Source organism: Rutilus rutilus, assembly GCF_951802725.1.
Source record: "Rutilus rutilus genome assembly, chromosome: 19".
NCBI lineage: Eukaryota > Metazoa > Chordata > Actinopteri > Cypriniformes > Leuciscidae > Rutilus > Rutilus rutilus.
The window spans coordinates 25023462-25042039 of record NC_140232.1 but is presented as its reverse complement, the minus strand read 5'-3'; the positions used below and the strand labels follow the sequence as shown (position 1 = coordinate 25042039).

Here is an 18578-nt window from a genome sequence, read left to right as displayed (position 1 = left end):
TGTTCTGTGCGTACACCGTTTGTAACACAATAACCACGCGTTGTTCATTATAAACGTGGGATTGTGAATTATATTGAGAACGTCGTACATAGAAAACATGCTGTAATGTACCCTGAGTGTAAACCTTAGATGCATTCATGGTGAAGCCTGCAGCAAGGTTTGCAAATTTCGCAAAGATTAATATAAATACTAATATAAAGGTTAATAAAACATTACACTCACATCTTCTGGAGGTTCAGCAGTAACACGTTGGTACCGATCCGTTTTTTCTCGTTTGTAAAGCTGTCTGGTGTGAAATGATTCCCGTAAACATGAAAGCATGGATGATCGTGGGGAATCCTCGTGAGGGAATCCCCGCTCAATCCTTTGGGCATATGCTTCAAAAACAAAACTCAGCCACTGCATCTATAACGGCTCAGATTTAGGAACATCCAAATGACTGCTGTGTTGCTTATTACATCTAAGAACAGAACACCACAATCGCGTAGACGCCATTCTACTCCAGCATATCAACAATGGCGGACTACTATGACGACGGCTGTCACAGCTTGCTCAGGGCGGGTCTTGTGTTGAAGCACGGCTGTCAATCACAATCGCGGGAGGGGCGTACGATCTTATGACGTCACAATATCGAACGGCTTGATTTCATAGATGGTCAAACATATAAGGAGATTAAAACAAAACCACTGGATGGATTTTAATCATGATAGGATGGTTGTGTACAGGCACTGCCAACAGACATTTCAGTGCAATCAACTTGTAAAAGTGCATGTACCATTATATGACCCCTTTAAAAATGAGTTGAATCTTGTATAACATTAAAAAAAAAGTAGAAAATTGCTTAACATATTTTGATGAGGTAAAGCAATGTAAACACATGTTGTCATAACTTTTATAGTGAAGGACACCTTAAAATAAAGTCTAACCGACAGTTTTTATTTCTGTTTTTATTTTACATTCTGACAAATGTCTCAGTGTTTTTTGTCCTATACTGAAAGTCAATGGGTTCATATGTTGTTTAGACCACAAGTGATACAGGTTTGAAACGACATAAGGGTGAGCAAATGACATTTTTTTTGGGGGGGGGTTGAACTATATCTTTAACTATCTCGGATAGTTAACCAGTGTAAATGACATCACAGGGTGAAATTTTATTCAAAAACATGACTTTGTTGTCTGATTTTAAGCTTTACATAGCCTACTTTTACCACCATAGTGACCATATCACACAACACTGGCAGATAGGATGATTGCAGTGAAAAAAAGGAGGGGAAACTGATTTTTGGTGAGTATTTGACCTTGTGACCATATTTGTGCTAGTGAGAGTGGGTTCTTGTCTTTGTGCATGACTGCAGAGCCTGAGGCTTAAAATCACAAAGCGCTGTCATTAAGAGTTTGTTGATAAGATCAACCAATGCATGCTGCTTAAGGGGTGCACATTTAGTGCTACTAGAGGATTACAAACAGAAATCATGTTCTGATTTTTGTTTTTGCACTGTCCATCTCATACATTTTTTTGAATGCAGTTCTACGGGGTAAAAAGAAATAGGGACATGTAGATGTGCATAAAGTGTTTGTATACAGGTTTGACTATATTTGTGAGGGCCGACATTTTGAAAATGTCCTACTAATATGGTCAAACCTTGACATTTGAAATCATCCTACTGATATCAACAGGTTTGTGGGAGGATTCAGTTTCAGGGTATTGTAAATATGACTTCCATATAAAAAAAAACTTTACTAATATAATGAAGCCAGTGTGTGCATGCATTGTTGTGGACATTGATGTGTCAAGAGTTACGGCAAATGTTAATGCCGCTCTTAGCTGAGAATGTCAGTGTCCTCTGTGTGTTGCATGCTTGTGCGAGCGTGATAGTAAGTGTGTATATGCATTGTGTCTTTGTGTGTGTGTGTGTGTGTATCTGTGAGAACCATGTTGGAGTGCTTTAGCGAAGCAGTGTAGCGTGCAGTACAGGAGTGATGTGGGCTGAGCCGACCTGACCGAGCCCCGGCCCTCCACTAATCCTGCCGTTTTCAGGAGCCCTGGCCCGTACTTGATGAGCTTGGGTAAGAAAAGGGGCATCTCTTTCTCCCGCTCGCTTTTCTCTTTTTCGTTCCCTCTCGTTCTTTCATTCTCTCTCTCTTTTTCTCATGCACCCCCTCTCAAACCCCAGCCCTGCCTGGAGCCAGTGTGCAAATGAATGAGTTCCAAGTGTTTACTCAGCAGTTCTCTCTCTCTCTCTCTCTTCTCTTTCTTCACATCTCTCTCTCTCTACACTGACAGATATAGCTGAGGTGAACACAAAGCTAAATTTTAAACATCTCTTGCAACATAGAAAAGTTCAATTTGCATAGATTTAGGGTTAGAATTAGATGAGTTGTTGGACTTATATTAATATACAGTGGCTTCAAAATGTTTGGAACACTTGGAAAAAAAGGATCGCATTTTAACAGTAAAAGTAACATTTTTATCAACACTTTCCCTTACTCTTTACAGTGAAAAATTGTAATATATCTAATGGGAACTTTCATCTAATTTTACAGTAAAATACTGTTAAATGTTCTTTTCACTTCCAAAATCTGTACAAGTGCTCTTATAATTTAAAGTAAAAAGTCATAAAAATGTACATCCCTAGAATTCTCTGAGAGACAGCTTGCATTGGATGTTTTTCATTGAAATAACTGTTTCTTAGTTTTTTCATATCAGTTATGTACATTAGGGTTATATCATATCTTATGTTGTTAAATTAAAGTTTTTTTGCATGATTTTAGTATTGTGTGTTATCATGATGATGTTTTGTTTGCGTGTGTGACACCATTATGTTAGTATTTCTTTTCTGTCCTTCCTGTGTTTTTAGGGTGGCTGTCAGTATATTATAAAGGTTAAAAAAAAAACTTTTTTTTTGTACCACATATTTCATTTCAATATGTAAAACTTAAAATGTTGCTATCGTATTTTTATGGTAAAGTTTTGGCAAACACGGCTGCCTCTTTCTTTTTTTTTACAGTGTAGAAATGTATGAATGTCATTGCACATTTTTTCAACAATAACCTGTGAAGTTAGACAAAATGAAAAGTTTTGGAAGGACATGAGGGTGTAATTCTTTTCTGGTGAACTATCCTATTAAGTGTCTAAACATCACAGAAACGGTTTTCCTGTGCCTTTGCTTGAGGTTGCATAAAATCCAGAGGAAATGGACACAAGTGTATTTTACTTTAATAGCTATTGAGCCATTAAATCTTAACCGCCTGTTTAATTCAATACAACCGCCAACAATGCCCTGAGGAAGGAAAATCTTAAGTTTTAACTGGATATTAACACTTGTCATGATATAATGCGTTACAAACCAGGTCCAATTTATTCCAGCACTTTTCGAAGAGTTGTCAGACTATGTATCTCTGGTGTGTGTGTGTGTGTGATAAGAGAGTAATATTACGGGGATTACCGTGAGATGGTGGGCCCTGGGGCCGGTGGATGAGGGTGTGGGGGAGGAGGGGCTGTTTCCTGGCTGTAGCCCTTGTTTGTCTGCCTGACCTGGCAGCACTAGGGCAGATCCTGCTTGGATACAACCCTGATCCCACGCCTGTCTGAAGCTGTTAGCCAGCCGCTCTGTTCGGCTAGCTAGGCTTAGCGCGTCTGGGCACAGGGGGCCGCCACATGCTTTGTGCTTGGGCAGGGGTGAATGCTGTTTTGGCTTATGACTCTGGTCTTATTCATCCTACCATTTCTTTCCTATCAGTCAGAGCTGAACACTATCTGTCCAGTTCCTCACTCTCACTCACATCCCTTTTTTGCTCACGCCTACCCAGACATGCATGCGTTTACCGGTTTAAATTATATATCGGCTGTCTATTTAGAAAACTTGCTTTGAGCTTAAGTGAAAAGGTCTAGGGTAACTTTCTACCTCCTGACCTTCCTGTAGAGCCCTTGTGTTGAAAAGCAAAGCCCTGGTAATTCCTTGATAGGTTTAACTATTCATTTACAGCTAAAGAGAATTCTGTGTGCACGCTGTTATTGTCTTTCTGTAATTCGAACAGTGAAATCCTGGGCTTGTTGATGTTGAGTGTATGATGCTGTATTAGCACCTGCCCTTCTATAGTCTCATTCTGGAGAATAAAAATAAACCAGGAGTATTTTCTTAACATTCTGTAAAGTTTTCACAGCTCAATTGCTGTTTTTAAAAGCTTGTTATTATTTTTCAATTGGTGGATTGAGAGGTAGTTTGGGAAGTCTCTTACAGCCTTTCTGTGTGTTGTTTCTGTCCTGGATACACAGTGAACCCATGGGCAAACTATGAGAGAGAGCAAGAGCGAGAGATCAAAGATAGAACTTTCAGTGAGCAGCCTATTCTTTTATTTTGTCCTTTCTTGCACTGTAAAACATTTCAACCTGCTAAAATGAAAATCTTAAGTTTGACTCCTGCCTTTTAAGAGTCTACGTAACGTGGTGCAAATATGGCAACCTGGGAGGAAAAGTTTGTTGCACTTTTTGAACCACTTTGAACTTAATAAGAAAGACTCAAACTCAAAAACTGACAAAAATGTAAATTGTTGGATAGAAAGTTACATAAATCTCCAAGTGAGCAAAAATTAGTCAACAAATTGAGTATTCATAATGTTTCAGATCATTGTTCATATGAAAAAAGCCCTCCTCCGTGAAACTGTTCAACTTAGAATATTTTGCAGACAAGTATTTATCCTCCACCTCTCCAACCTTTCCTTCCTAATCCTGTCACTCTTAAACCCCCCCCCCCCCCCCCCAAGTCAGTGGAAGCTATTATGTAAGCCACTTTGCCTTATCTGATATCGCACAATGTATATTCCATATAAGGTCACAAGCAGGTACGACTTCCTTTGTGTTTTCCCTTGAAGGACAGAAGAGGAAATTGTTTATTTAGCTCATATTAATAATTAAAGTAAGAATATCAAAAAGCTATAGGTTAGAAGTTTAATGTTTCAATTTATTTACCTTTTCCCCATTTGTAACTTTTTTTTTTTTATAACTTTTTGTGAAAAGTTTGTTAGTCAGGTTAATCAAGCTACACGTCTTTCAATTACAGGTTCTAAAAATATACAAATTCACCCATCCAAAATTAATTTAACGCTGATCTTCTGACCTTGCATTCTTTGCTAGTGAGGGGAGAACTGTCACCCAATCGATCGTCACGAGGCGGCCGGTGTCGTCACTCCGCCCGCTCTATAAAACTCCCCCCGACTCACTCACCTGGTTAGACAAACACCTCTAATCTACAGCTGAGCGCACGCTTATTTTGATAGGCTAGCCAATATTTTTACAGCCTGTTTAGTTGGCGAATTGAGGGCATTTTACATTTTAAAATTCTAATAGCCATAAAAGTTAATAAAAGACAACTTTTATGAATCTTGCAAATTTTTCATATTTCACTGGCATGTGCAACATGACGGCTGAGTCCCAGCACTCGCCAGCCGAGGCGGCCAGTCCAGTGGTGCTGTCTCCCAACGTGAGCCTGGACTCCCCGATACCTCTTCCTTCACCAGCGCTCAACCACCAGGCTCGAACCAAGGACGGTGTTCTCATCAAAGCCGAGCCTCGGGTCAGCAGTCCAAGCACCGAGAGGGAGGAAGTGGTTTCACTGGGTCAAACCGAAGAACATCTGCCCGCCACTGGCAGCCGGCGTAGGAAAAGGCCAGTGCAGCGAGGTAAACCTCCCTACAGTTACATCGCACTGATCGCAATGGCCATCGCCAATTCACCTGAGAGGAAACTCACCCTCGGCGGCATCTATAAGTTCATCATGGAACGCTTTCCTTTTTACCGCGAGAATTCCAAGAAGTGGCAAAATTCCATACGGCACAACCTCACCCTCAATGACTGTTTTGTGAAGATCCCGCGAGAGCCCGGTAGGCCCGGCAAAGGAAACTACTGGACGCTTGACCCCGCCGCTGAGGACATGTTCGACAACGGGAGTTTCTTGAGACGGAGGAAGCGCTTCAAGCGGACTGATGTAAGCACGTATCCTGGATACATGCAAAGCTCGAGCGCTTTCACGCCAACACCGATGGGTAGACAGGCCTACCCCAACACCTTGTACCCGGGTGTGACGTCTGGCTACGGGTCTCAGTTGGCTGGTTCCCCTCACCCGGCGATGCTGCATCACTATCAGGCATCGGCCGGGGTCACGCAAGGCCAGCCCAGGATGTTCAGCATCGATAATATTATTAGTCAGCAGACAATGATGCAAAGCGGAGGAGATCTCAACCCGCAGTCTCTCGGCATGGGAGACTTGGGTGCCATGACCTCCAGCTGTTCCGTGTCAAACTCTGACCCAACCTGCTTTCAGACGCAACAGATAAATCCAACGAGCAACATGCTGAGCAGGAACACGGGGTCTCTTGCTTCAAACATGACAACCAGCTACACGTATCCCTCCTCGGCTTCGCCTACTCACCTGTCCGGGGTCACGCAGTCCAGCTTCTCCCCGGGAGGTTCACAGGTGTACTGTTCGGGGAACAGGATTTCTCTGCCCCCTGTGCGTTCCGGCTCGTGCGCAGATCATACAGAATCTCTTTTAGCTCTCTCTGGACCAGCAATGAACTCCTATAATAATTCATATATGAGACAAGCCAATTTTGCCTCAGGACTGGAGCGATACATGTGAAAACTTCTGCACTGACAACGTGTTCCACTGCATGTCAATGGCCCCGAGATTGAGTTCATAGGCTATTCCTGTTGATTATGTAACAGAAGTTTTGTAGATAACGTGTTACTGAATTAACTAGTTTTTGGTATATGTGTTCAAAGTATTTTGTGTTAAATAAAATGAAGAATTACAGTTCTGGTATTGATATGTTGTCTGAAACATTGTTTGACTATATCAGAAGACAAAACAACGCACAGAACAATGTAAATATTCTAAGCAAATAAATGTGTGTTTTTGTGTAATCATTTTTCGCTTATTCTTCATTTAACTGCTAACCTAAAAAAAAGTACATTAGGTTTATGTTCGATTTCAATATCCAATATTATAATAATAATAATACTAATAGTAACCTAATAATAATAATAGTAATAATAATAATTACATCCATATAGTTTGACATGATAATCGAGATATAACACGTAGCCTATCAACTTGTAACTCCAATCTTTGTTAAATAGTCCGTATACAATTAAAATAATTTGATTTGATTTAGGTTATTTAACATTGGTTAAAATGTTTCTATTTAACCAGTATGAATTATTTTTGATACATATAAATTCAAATAAATAGTTAATCGGTCAGTGATTTACAGTATATAGGCTATTCTCAAAACAGAATTTAGCCTACATGAGCTCATATTTATTTTTTAAACGGTTTGAAGACTGATATTTACGCCTATAAATAGTAGCTATCTTAAAATGTTTAAATACTTCCATCACAAATTGTGTAGGCCTACAGTCATTTTGCTGGTGAGGGGGCGACATCGACTGGCTATTGGAATAAATGTCTAATAATTTCTGTTAAACCGAGATTTGGAGTATTTCACATAGAATCCACTAGATGTCAGCCACCACCAAGTTAACGCCATGGCTGGGTCTCTAATATGAGAACCTTGTCAAAAGCATGGCTAATCATGTAGCACGTCGTAGAAAACGTTTGTTAATTATCGAGAGCCTCGGAACACTCCACAGTCCATTACAAGCAAACTGATCTTTCAGTTTTATCACATCATATTTAATGACAGCATCCCCCCCCCCCCCCCCCCCCCAAGCCATTATAGTCTACTTTACTTCCGAGAGTAAAATGTTTTGCTAAAATTAGCTTTTAAAACAATAAAAGCCTGTAAAGAAGTATCAAAACTGCATCCCTTATGGTCCACATGCAGTGCCATTAAATGCTATAATTATATATATATTACTTGAATTATTATAATTTCATTTGAACATCTACTTTTGCAGAAGTAGTACAACACCACCCTTTATATGTAGAATGTTTTCTTTTTTCATTTAAATTCAGAACGTTATTTATTTATTTAATAAATTAAATGCATTAAATATAAATTAAATTAGTCATGTTTTCTATATATTTTAAAATTTTTTCCAATTGCTAACACACTAAAATGACATGCACAGCACAATTATATAAACTGACACACAGACAGCAAAACCTCTTCTCAAGTCTCCAAAAGTCAAAACACATTTTCTGCTTTACACACATTTTGCAAATTAAAATAATGGGCACTTTTTAAATGCACTGAACACAGTTCTCTAGACACAACAATCTGACAGAAAGTCATTTCAAAACACTGCCATTCAAAATGACACTACATGAGCTAATTGGCCAATACATGTGTCACCTGGTCAAACACCTCAATGGTTAATTGTTAGCACTTCGATCTTTTTCAGTTTACTGTTTTTTGAGAGCGTATTTTTGTTCAGTCCAATGTAAATATATCTGCTGTGCATATGTTGCACTGACTTGTTTGGTGAAAAATAAAAAAATAAATGTTTCAACAGCATGTGTGTGTATCTGCAAATATTTCTGTGCATGTGAACAGTCTAAAGAATTTTCTACAATTTGAACTATTTTAGTATTATGGCAAAGCATATAAGATGAGAGTGCTTTTCATTATGCCCAAAAGTGTGTAGTTGGTTAGACAAAAAATCTGGTAATATGAATGAAGTGTGTGCCATTTCGTGCAAAAGTTTGATTTTGATAATGCTATATGTAGGTTTGGTTGCAGTGCTTCATATTGCAGGATATAGTAGGTATTTCGCAGTTTGGGTGTGTGGTTTTGTGAATTGTATTAAGTATTTTGATAAAACCAGCCTAGTTTGCAAAATTGTGTGTTAGCAATTGGAAAAAACTGTAATACTGGGGTGACAAACAGCAATTGCCTGAATTCAGCTCTTTTCCACTTGTAACGATACACTTCGTCTTTTTCACATGCGATAGTTTGAGAATTGTAAAATAGTTTTTTACCTACTAGCTCAGTTAATTAAGAGCGCAATTCTATTGGTTATTGAGGAACTAAGGTCCTCCAACTTTTTGCAGCACAAAGTGGATTTAATTTTTGTTTTTGTTTATATGTTTTATGTCCACAGTAAGAAATTAATTGTTTGTCTGTTTGTTTTGTTTGGTGCGGAATGCGGAGTTCAAGCGCTATTAAGCTATAGTAGGCTATATAGACTATAATACAGCGTAGAACCGCAAGGTGGCAGTACTGTGGTTAAAAATGTTACAGAGTTACAGCATGCTTTGCAGTCCTTTTATTCAGTGTAAGCCCTCAACACATTAACTGGTGAGCCCACTTAAAAGCGGAAAGGAGGAAAAATAGGAATGGGAAGCCAATTTGTCAGTTTAGGCCGAAAACCGACGGTGATTATCTCGTTCTTTTTCAGAGTGTCGCCTGTGGTTTGCACTTTGACATTTATGTTGTCCAGGGCCCTAAACGTGCACGACATTTCTTTCTTTTCTTTTTCTTTTTTGTCTGAGTAAACGGAAAAGAGTGTCATTAAAGTGTAGCCTATTCACTAGAGAACTGTAAATCCTTTATCTTAAGATATTAATTGCATTAGCCTACATAATGCATCAATGGAAAAGAATAAGTCCTATTCCTTGAAATTTTGAGTCCTATAATTCAGAAATCAAATATAGATTTTTTATTTTTTATTTTTATGAGACAGTAGAATTGCATGAGGTGCTAACTTGACCTCTGAGTTTGGCCTCCCACAGGCAGCTGTCACACATTGCTCCGGTCCTGCCATCGTCTCCAACAAGCAGTTCATGAACTACAATTTTGACCTAACTTTTTTATTTTATTTCTTAACTTTTCTGTTTCCTTCAACACCTTTATATAACACTTTTTTTTTCTTTTTTTTCTTTTTCTTTTTTTTTTTACCAGCAATCAACTAAGCTGTGCATGAACATAATTATCGAAACGCCCAATTATTTATATCTAGGCTTACTTTAATTAGTTTAATACGTTTAGCCTAAATGAGTATCCTACTTATGGGAAACGGAATAAAAGAGAAAATATTTGATTGAAAATATGGTCACAAAGCATGCAGAGCATGAAATCTGGCATATCCTGCAGATTTTAATCGGAGGCACAATTGTCTTTGGTGTGTATATGAATAATGAGCATAATAAAAAAGAATTCGATGCCCGACTCTAAAGTTTCTTTATTGGCATTGAAGGTTCATAAAGAACATTTAGCATCCATGGGAGCTTTAATGCACAAAAGGTTCTTTATAGTGGAAAAGGTTCTTCAGATTTTAAAAAATGATGTTCATACTAAGAATTTTTTATTTATTTTAAGAACTGTTTAATGAAGGTTCTTCTCGTCGCTGCAAACCCCCCCTTTTGGAACCTTTATTTTTAAGAGTGCGCGCGCGTTCTATGGCGCATAAAGCTTGTCATTCACCCATAACACCCATTAGCAATGACGAATCCGAGCAGGTTGCAGAGAGTGTGTGCTTTTTACATTGGCTATAGGAGAGGTATAGGCTATGATGGCTATGATAGCTATGCAAAAATCATAAACGGGGTTGTTTTGAATCCCTGACAGGAACAAAAAAAAGCCCTGAGAAGTGAATAACGGCATAAAAAGAGAAATCGAACGCAGAGAGAGATTTTGTATAAGCGCAATTTTCCTTTCACCCTCTTTTTGTGAGCAAATGTTATTGTATTTATACACAATTTAAGATATTTTTCATGTCAAATAAATAAATTATATTATTTAAATAGCCCGTACACCTGCTATTTAAATAAGTAGCTATAGAACAACGTATTGATTAGTGCTGTTCTGCATTGGTAATAGGCTATCATGCAAATGAATACAAGAAACGTTAAAATATCGTAAAATATTTAAATGTGCAATTTACTATATTATGGCCTGTAAATGCTAAATTGAGGATTAACTTTGACTAAGTCTCAAAAATATTAAAATAATATTTCCCTATTCTTGCTGTATAGCCTACACGTTTGTGAATAATTAGCTATACTGTTGCTTTTAAAATGTATTCGCTGACTCATACAGTTTATTGGAACATTTGATTCATTAAATGTTTTTGAAGGATACGATAGCCTACTTTGTATGAATATATATCTCTTGAATAGGCAAAGGAATAAACACCCATCTGGTGATTTAATGCAAAGAATATGCCATTTTTTCTTTCTTTCTTTATCTTGTTTCTTTGCCATATTATTGATTGTTGCTGTATTATAGATGTTGCTATCTAGGAAAATACAGCATAATAACAATGCAAGATACAATGCAAAAATAGGCTAACGGTTAATTTAATAATTTGGTCTTATTGTTATGATGCTGTTTTTTAAAACAACAATAAAAATAAAACATAGTGTAGTAAGCAATGAAATTGTTTGTTTAATGTGTTGACAGTTTATTTGTTGTCATCTTTGACAAATCCTCGGCTTTATTAAAGTTAAATCGTGCGGAATTTTTTTTTCTTCTCTGCATTATTTTTGACATTTGTCGCGAATGTCAGTTAAATGTCCCTATAGCACACTTGTTAGGGCAAGTTGATAACACTTCTCCCTTGTGCTGCTTTTTTTCGGCTGTAAACTTCCCTAGTTCCTGGTTACCGACATGCTGATCACGTGATTATGGGGACTGGATAAATAGTTTTTGGAAGCCGCGCGGGGGTATAGGCTACTTGGAGTCTCTTTCACGCACAGCGCTACGATTGTACACGAGAACAAATAGCCTACTCGAATTATGAAAACTGAAAAGCTAGTTAGTGAATGCATAGTCATAATTCTATTCGTATGATCCAAAAGTTTATATTGCATATGGACCAACTGCACGCTCGATGAAGAGAAAATCGAGGTCTGGGAACCGAGTGTCCTGTTCGACTTGAAAGCGGTCTGAGCTCTGGACAGTTTTTGTGTTATGCAAGTCCGGTGTGATTCTTTCGAGTCTTCTTTCGTTTCTTAAGGTACGTTTTCTATGCGGCTCCAGGACGTGAAGACAACGTATTTTTGGCTTCTGGAGGACGGGAGTTTTGTCTTTCCAGAACGCACAAGTGACTGAGACGACACACTGCTTGTGCTGGGTGCTGCACGAGACTGGACACGGAACGCGAGAGAGCAAGACAAAAAGACTCTCCAAGGATGACTCTGGGGACGGACATGTCGGACAGTTCTGCTCTGTCCGACGACGTGGACATCGATGTCGTCGGCGGGGATATTGTAAAAGAGGGTAAATATCTTCACCATCATCATACTTTTCACTTGGACAATGACTCCGATGACAATCTATCCCAGAATGCGGGGGAGGGCGCAGTCTCTCCGGGTCAAAGCAGCTTGGACTGTCCGGCTGACCGGGTCGGGCCACAGGATGACAACAGAACCGGTGCGTTAACTGGGGATAAACCAGGGAAAAATGCGTTGGTGAAACCCCCTTATTCTTACATAGCCCTTATAACCATGGCTATCCTGCAGAGCCCGAAGAAACGTTTGACTCTCAGCGAGATCTGTGAGTTCATCAGCAGCAGGTTCCCGTATTACCGGGAGAAATTCCCCGCGTGGCAAAACTCTATCCGTCACAACCTGTCTCTAAATGACTGCTTTGTCAAAATACCCCGTGAACCCGGTAACCCGGGCAAAGGCAATTACTGGACCCTCGACCCAGAGTCCGCCGACATGTTTGACAATGGGAGTTTTCTGCGCAGGAGGAAGCGCTTCAAAAGACACCAGACCAACGAGATCCTAAGGGACCCGGGGGGATTTCTACCTGGCTTTGGCTACGGACCGTACGGTTACAATTACGGCCTACAGCTGCAGAATTTCCACGCGCATCACCCCTATCACCCACACCACCCGGGAGGTGCGTTCCCTTTCCAAAACGCACATTGTGCTCTCCCGACGCCTTCCTCGATATTCTCCACGCCACACAGCTTGCCTTCGTTTTTGGGTACCGAGCTGAGAAAGCCTTTCTATCCTCAACTCAGCCCGACTCTTCCTGGTCTGGCGCCTCTCAAAACGGACACAAACGGCCCAAGCCGGCCTTCCTTCTCTATAGACAATATAATCGGAGCGGCTAGCTCTCCAGCTTCGCCGTACACCTCACAACCGGGTGGACAGGCTCAGATCTTGGCCATGCTGACTCCCACACTTGCCTCGGCCACGAACCACTTGAATCTAACGCAGGACACGATGCTTCAGCCGGGCACACAGACTTTCTCGAGCAAAACGCCAAGCCTTAACAATTGCCATTTCTAGAGTGGCAGCAAATAGAAAGTGCAGCAGCCCAGTTTAATATGGTTGTTTCGTCATTTGCTAAGGTAGGATTTACACTTTTGCAAGATTAAAATGCCGCCCGTTTCATGTTTCTGAATTCTTAAATAAAAGGCTAATTAAGTATATTTATGAACTGTAAATATGTAAGATTTTGAAGAGAGAAACAGGCTGAAGAGAGGAAATTAAGACCATGTAAATAGTAAGCTAAGATTTCACCTTTGGACGGCCAGTGGACCTTTGCCGCTTTGTCCAGAAAGTTAAATAGTTTGTACTCATTGATATGGAATTTCCTCTTTTGGTTGACTTAAATGAAGATTGTTTTAACTATTTTATTGTTTTGTATATTTTGTGAGTTTGTGAAAAGCACTGTCAATAACCGAGACTTTAAACTCAGGATTTACTTGTTTTGAAAGCACATTGCCAGAGACAATAGGGGCTGTAAATAGATTACACATAGGTTAACGTCCCACTTCCCCTAATTCTCTCAACAGAAGGTGTTCTGGTGAATTTTATTTTTTGATTTTTATTTCTGTTGATAGATGATTATGTGGTTCTTGGTGTAAATCGCATTACCTCTTTCTGTCTGACACTTGTGCATATACATATTTCATTATTCCATTGAGAAAGTATCTGTGAAAAGAATGTTGTTATATGTAAAGAGACAAAACAATGTCCATAGGTCATTTTCTGTTGTAATGGCAAGACAATAAATGTTTGTGAATTTTGAAGATGTTTTCGTTAACTTCTTTTCATTTAGTCTTCGATCAGGCCTACTGACCTGCCTAAAAGAGTTGTCTAACGTTTATACACAAAATAAATAGTTTGAAGTTCAAACAATTATGCGAGTTGAGAAAACAAGTCATTTGAAAAAAATTAATTCATTTATATTTACCATAAATTAGTTTAAAAAAAAAAAAAAAAATTAGCAATAAGAAAGAATTCAAAGTCAAATAACAATAATACTGTTACGTTGTTAAAATGTTCGTTTAATTTTTGCTGCCAAACTGGCCTAGGTTATTCATTAAGGCTTTAGTCTAAATATAGTTTAATAAAACAGAGGAAATCATAGTGTGTGACGTTTTCACACCAGTATTTAGTACTTTTTGGGCCCAAGGCACATGTTTCCTCTTGTGTGGCGCTTTGAGCCATGATAATTGACCAGTTTCTGGCAAATGACAAAGAGCTAAAGCAATGGGAACATCAGCGCTTGAAAGCCTATAATTGAATGTGATGGTTCTACATGGATACCCACCACGTCTTTTGAGGATTCGTTGCTAATTTGTGGCAGCATTTTTTTTCATCTGGAATCTAATCCACAATAATGCAGCTTTTTGCCCATTTGTTGATGTTGTCACTGAAGACCTTGTCCCTAAGGCTTGAATAGGCACCCAGCAAGTGGTCCCTAGCGAGACAAGCCACACACATTTGCTTCTGAAAGGCGATCGTCTTAAAAGACTCTCGGTTGTCCGCTTTCATGTCATCTGTGTTGTCTTGAGACATGTACAAAGGAACCAGCGGGAATTCAATGTAGTGCGAAAAACAGACTGATGAATCCATTTCAGAGTTGGCCGAGCACACGGTTCTGTTCAGAAGGTGGCATAAAAAGCTGCCTTTATTTACTTGGTTCGTGCGCAAATGGGTAAATTTGCTTCGTGGGGTGTTTTTGACAACTGGTTGTTAGGCATAAACGAAGGGTTGACTCACTCAACGTATTTTTTTTTTTCTCTTCTTCAACTTAGCAAATGCTTTGACGCGAATGCAAACAGGTCGGTTAAGTTAAAACTTCGTATTTTGTCATCTAAAAAACAGGATCAAATACTGTTCTATATTTCATGAGGACAAAACTGGGCCAAACTAATAGTTAAACCGCATTTTCAAAGCACTTCTGGACCATCAGCCAAATGCGCCGCGTAAAATTGTCAAGTTTTTTATTTGCCTGCCATAATAGTAAAATATAGAAACAGTATTTAGTATATATATATATATTTTTTAATATAAAGCCATATAGCTATTTTTTATTTTTATTTTAAGTAGTTGCGGAGTGTATTAATTTGTAAACTACTGAATTATTGAGGATTATGCGCATGGTAAATTAATATTGCCGGAGAGGCCTGTACTTTGGCTACACAGAAATGTTATGCTTTGTGAATAATGATAATTATAGACTATAATTTTATTAGCTTTTTATATTATTATTATCATTATTCATATTTTTTTTTAGGGTGACTTTGGTTTGGGACATCCGGCTGATTTAAGGGCAGAGGTCATGTGCTTCTCTAGTAAACACGCGTAAAAAAGCCTGGGAGGAAGAACGATAAATGTATTGCTGGTCGAGGTGACAGAGAGCAGCAGAGAGGAAGGAACATTACACAATAGTGTACTTTTGATCTTCTTGCCACAGCGAATAAAACTACTCGCGGCCTATGAATGAAATCAGCACAAAAATCTCCTCAGCCTAACCACGCGTGCACTCATGTGGTCGTGTTTGCGCCTGTCATAATTTACAGCTAATGAATTTGTGGTGATTAGTTAAGTTTTAGAAAGACTGGCTCTTGATTAAAGGAGGCGAAATGCGAGATGGGCTTTAATGTAAAAAAGGATATTTATCTTCTCTCTTGACGTTTAGTACTTTTGAGTCTTGTTTTGTCTCTCCATGAGAAATCACATCACTCTCCTTTAATCGGATCGAAAGTGTAAATCATGGGTTACGAATCCCACTAATTACCCGTTCATTTCGCTTTCATTTTCTTCAGTATGGCGCGTTAGTTACACCATGAGGAGACGGAGACCACCCACGATTTCGCATGGAGCAAAGCATATCTCTACTTATCTCTTCTATCACTGTAATTTTAAAAAAGGATATCTCTAAAACAACCCCGTATTCGCTTCTGGCCTGGTGTTTTATGTTGCGACGTTGTCAGCTTTTATTGTCGGCTTTTTTTTTTTTGGTACGGGCTACTCATCACAATCACACTGTTGAAAGGTCTTTCACACTGAAAGGTCTTTTCAATTATTTAATTATCTGAGCTTATAGTATGGTGACTACTAGATTTCAGGTTTACAGTTAATGATGCTATCCGAGTGATATTTCGTTCGGCCTATGTATATGCCTGTATTATTATTTTATTAATTTGACCTATTTTTAGACAGGTTATTGATAGATAAAATGATTTTATCTAGGCTTCTTAGCTTATCTGTTTGAGAATGTAGCCTATTAATGTTTTTTTTTTTTTTTTTTAATGCGTGAGTGAATTTATTTTTTATGTCTTGGCCATGGTGTTGTAACACACTCGTGTTAAATTAAGAATAAATCGGCACTTTCATATCTTTTACATTATAGAAACGTCTTTGGGATGCAAATAGTAAGCATCATTCAGTATACAACATTATCAATATTTCAGGATAAGTGGTGCAATTATGAATTGTTTTGTATCCAGCTACTTTTAATTTAAAAAAAAATGCAGGCAATTATTTTTCAATTATGGATAGGCTAATTCTTTTAACGAACAAAGAAGTTGCACATGGCACTTTTTTTTGCATTTATTTTTAACGGCGAATAATGCATAAAAGCGCATTAAAAGATTTCTTATTTTTCTTCTTCAGTCACGATTAGGCTGTTTGCAGACCACAGTATAGTTATAGTTACATAGTCATGAAATGTGTGAAACATTAAATATGCTATGATTTTTGGCCTAGCCTATAGGCTATATCTGGCATTCACTGGCTAATCATTTCTGAAAATGAATTTTCTTGCATGCTATCTCATTAGACCCATATTTAATCAAATTAATTCAGAGATTATTTTACGCATTATTTCAAACATTATTATTATAATTATTATTTTTTAATTGTTGCCGTTGTTGTTGGCTTGTGACGAACAACACTCCACTCTGTGTCTAATATTAGTGAGGATATTGTTACAAGTCCATAGGTGGTAAATATTTTAGTTCCATAGTTATAACTATAATATAATGTAGGCTAATATTGATATAAAAACGAGTCTGAGATATAGGCTACATATTACCTTAGCGGAGCCGGGGCACCTGCTGCAGGAACGACACGGTGCAGCGCGCTCGTGCGTTCAAAAGGAACGGCTCCATTGAATATACAGAACGTTTATTAATCTACGTAAGACCGGTTTTTAAACCAGACATCTGTTTTAAACTTCTTCTTTTAATGCGTATCAACGTGATCTCATATTAAGCTTCTTTTTTTTTTTTTTTTTTTTATTGGATGATATTGGTGTCAGTCGTCCAAAACTAATGAAACCTGTTGATGTTGTCCAGACTAGCGCCTGCCTAAGTCAGTATTCGGTATTTTATTATTACAACAAGTACAGTGTGGCTTGGGATTTTTTTTTCATGAGCTCTGTAATTATCATCTTGCTCGTTAAAACAATTATCGGTGGGTTGGCATTAAACTCTGTTGTTGTGTCTTCAAAAATTCTCGTTCTCTCTCTCTCTCGTTCTCGTTTTCTCTATGTCTCTAACATGCTCTTTCATTTAAAGCGGTGAAATAAACAGATGATGGGAGCTCTAGCCCTCATTGTGAAGGAATGCCGTCGGCCGAGTCCCCTGACACCCTGGCATGAAGCAGAGATGTACGGCCACAATAAATTAGGCCCTCCCTCCGCAGCCCAGCATCTCCCCCTCCATGTTTTTCTAGCGCACCGAGGAATCCTCTGCTTAATTAATTTAGAATGTGTAAATAAAGCAGAGATACAGGCCGCCCCTCTTCTCTGGAAACAAAATATTAACTTTGGAAGTGTTCGCCCCATCGACTTCGACTCACTGGGACTCACTGAAGGACACCTGCTGTTGGCCTGCCATCCCACACACAGAGAAACACACGGGCATCTCCGCGATGAGCGATTACTGAAGAATAATCTCAAATCTGTTGTGTCATCAGATGAGCACAATAGCTTCTTTATATGACCTAAAAATGACCGCTCGACATAAGTGATGTATGATCCGTTTAATGACGGTCTCCATGGCAATACGCCCAACTTATCCTCCCGTGAGTCTCCTCTGTTTGCCACAAAACAGTAACACATACTCCTCCAAGATGTGGCCGGGATATCACCGAATCCGAGCCTGGCTTAGTGACGGGTTAGTGTTAGCATTATGGAAGCCCGAGGACTTAACTTGTGACCCAAAAACTCTTAGTTTGATGGAGAGGGACAGCTGTCGTCTGTCCGCGAGCATGCTCCCGTTATCCGGTCAGGATACCACCACAAGTTCCACCCCCTACCAACTGAATAATTTGAATAACTTATTTTCGGGTTACTTGACTCATTTTATTCACAAAATTATTGTTGGTTTAAAGTAAGTAAAGTTCATTGAAATAATAATAATA

The 18578-nt window shown here is 38.8% G+C and overlaps 2 protein-coding genes across 2 annotated transcripts; both read left to right on the top strand.

Moving 5' to 3' along the window:
* Window positions 1–5375: 5375 nt before the first annotated feature.
* foxe3 (forkhead box E3) lies at window positions 5376–6638 on the top strand (the record flags this gene model as incomplete). Its single annotated transcript, XM_084389733.1, has 1 exon — window positions 5376–6638. One exon carries the CDS (start codon window positions 5376–5378, stop codon window positions 6636–6638), a length of 1263 nt encoding a protein of 420 aa, XP_084245859.1.
* Window positions 6639–11649: 5011 nt separating this feature from the next.
* foxd2 (forkhead box D2) lies at window positions 11650–13951 on the top strand. The gene has a single exon (XM_084390230.1). It carries the CDS (start codon window positions 12096–12098, stop codon window positions 13203–13205), a length of 1110 nt encoding a protein of 369 aa, XP_084246356.1. The 5' UTR covers window positions 11650–12095; the 3' UTR covers window positions 13206–13951.
* Window positions 13952–18578: the final 4627 nt, after the last annotated feature.

Excerpts from the sequence above, each read along its gene's own strand:
- foxd2 (XM_084390230.1), top strand. The coding sequence starts at position 12,096 with ATGACTCTGGGGACGGACATGTCGGACAGTTCTGCTCTGTCCGACGAC.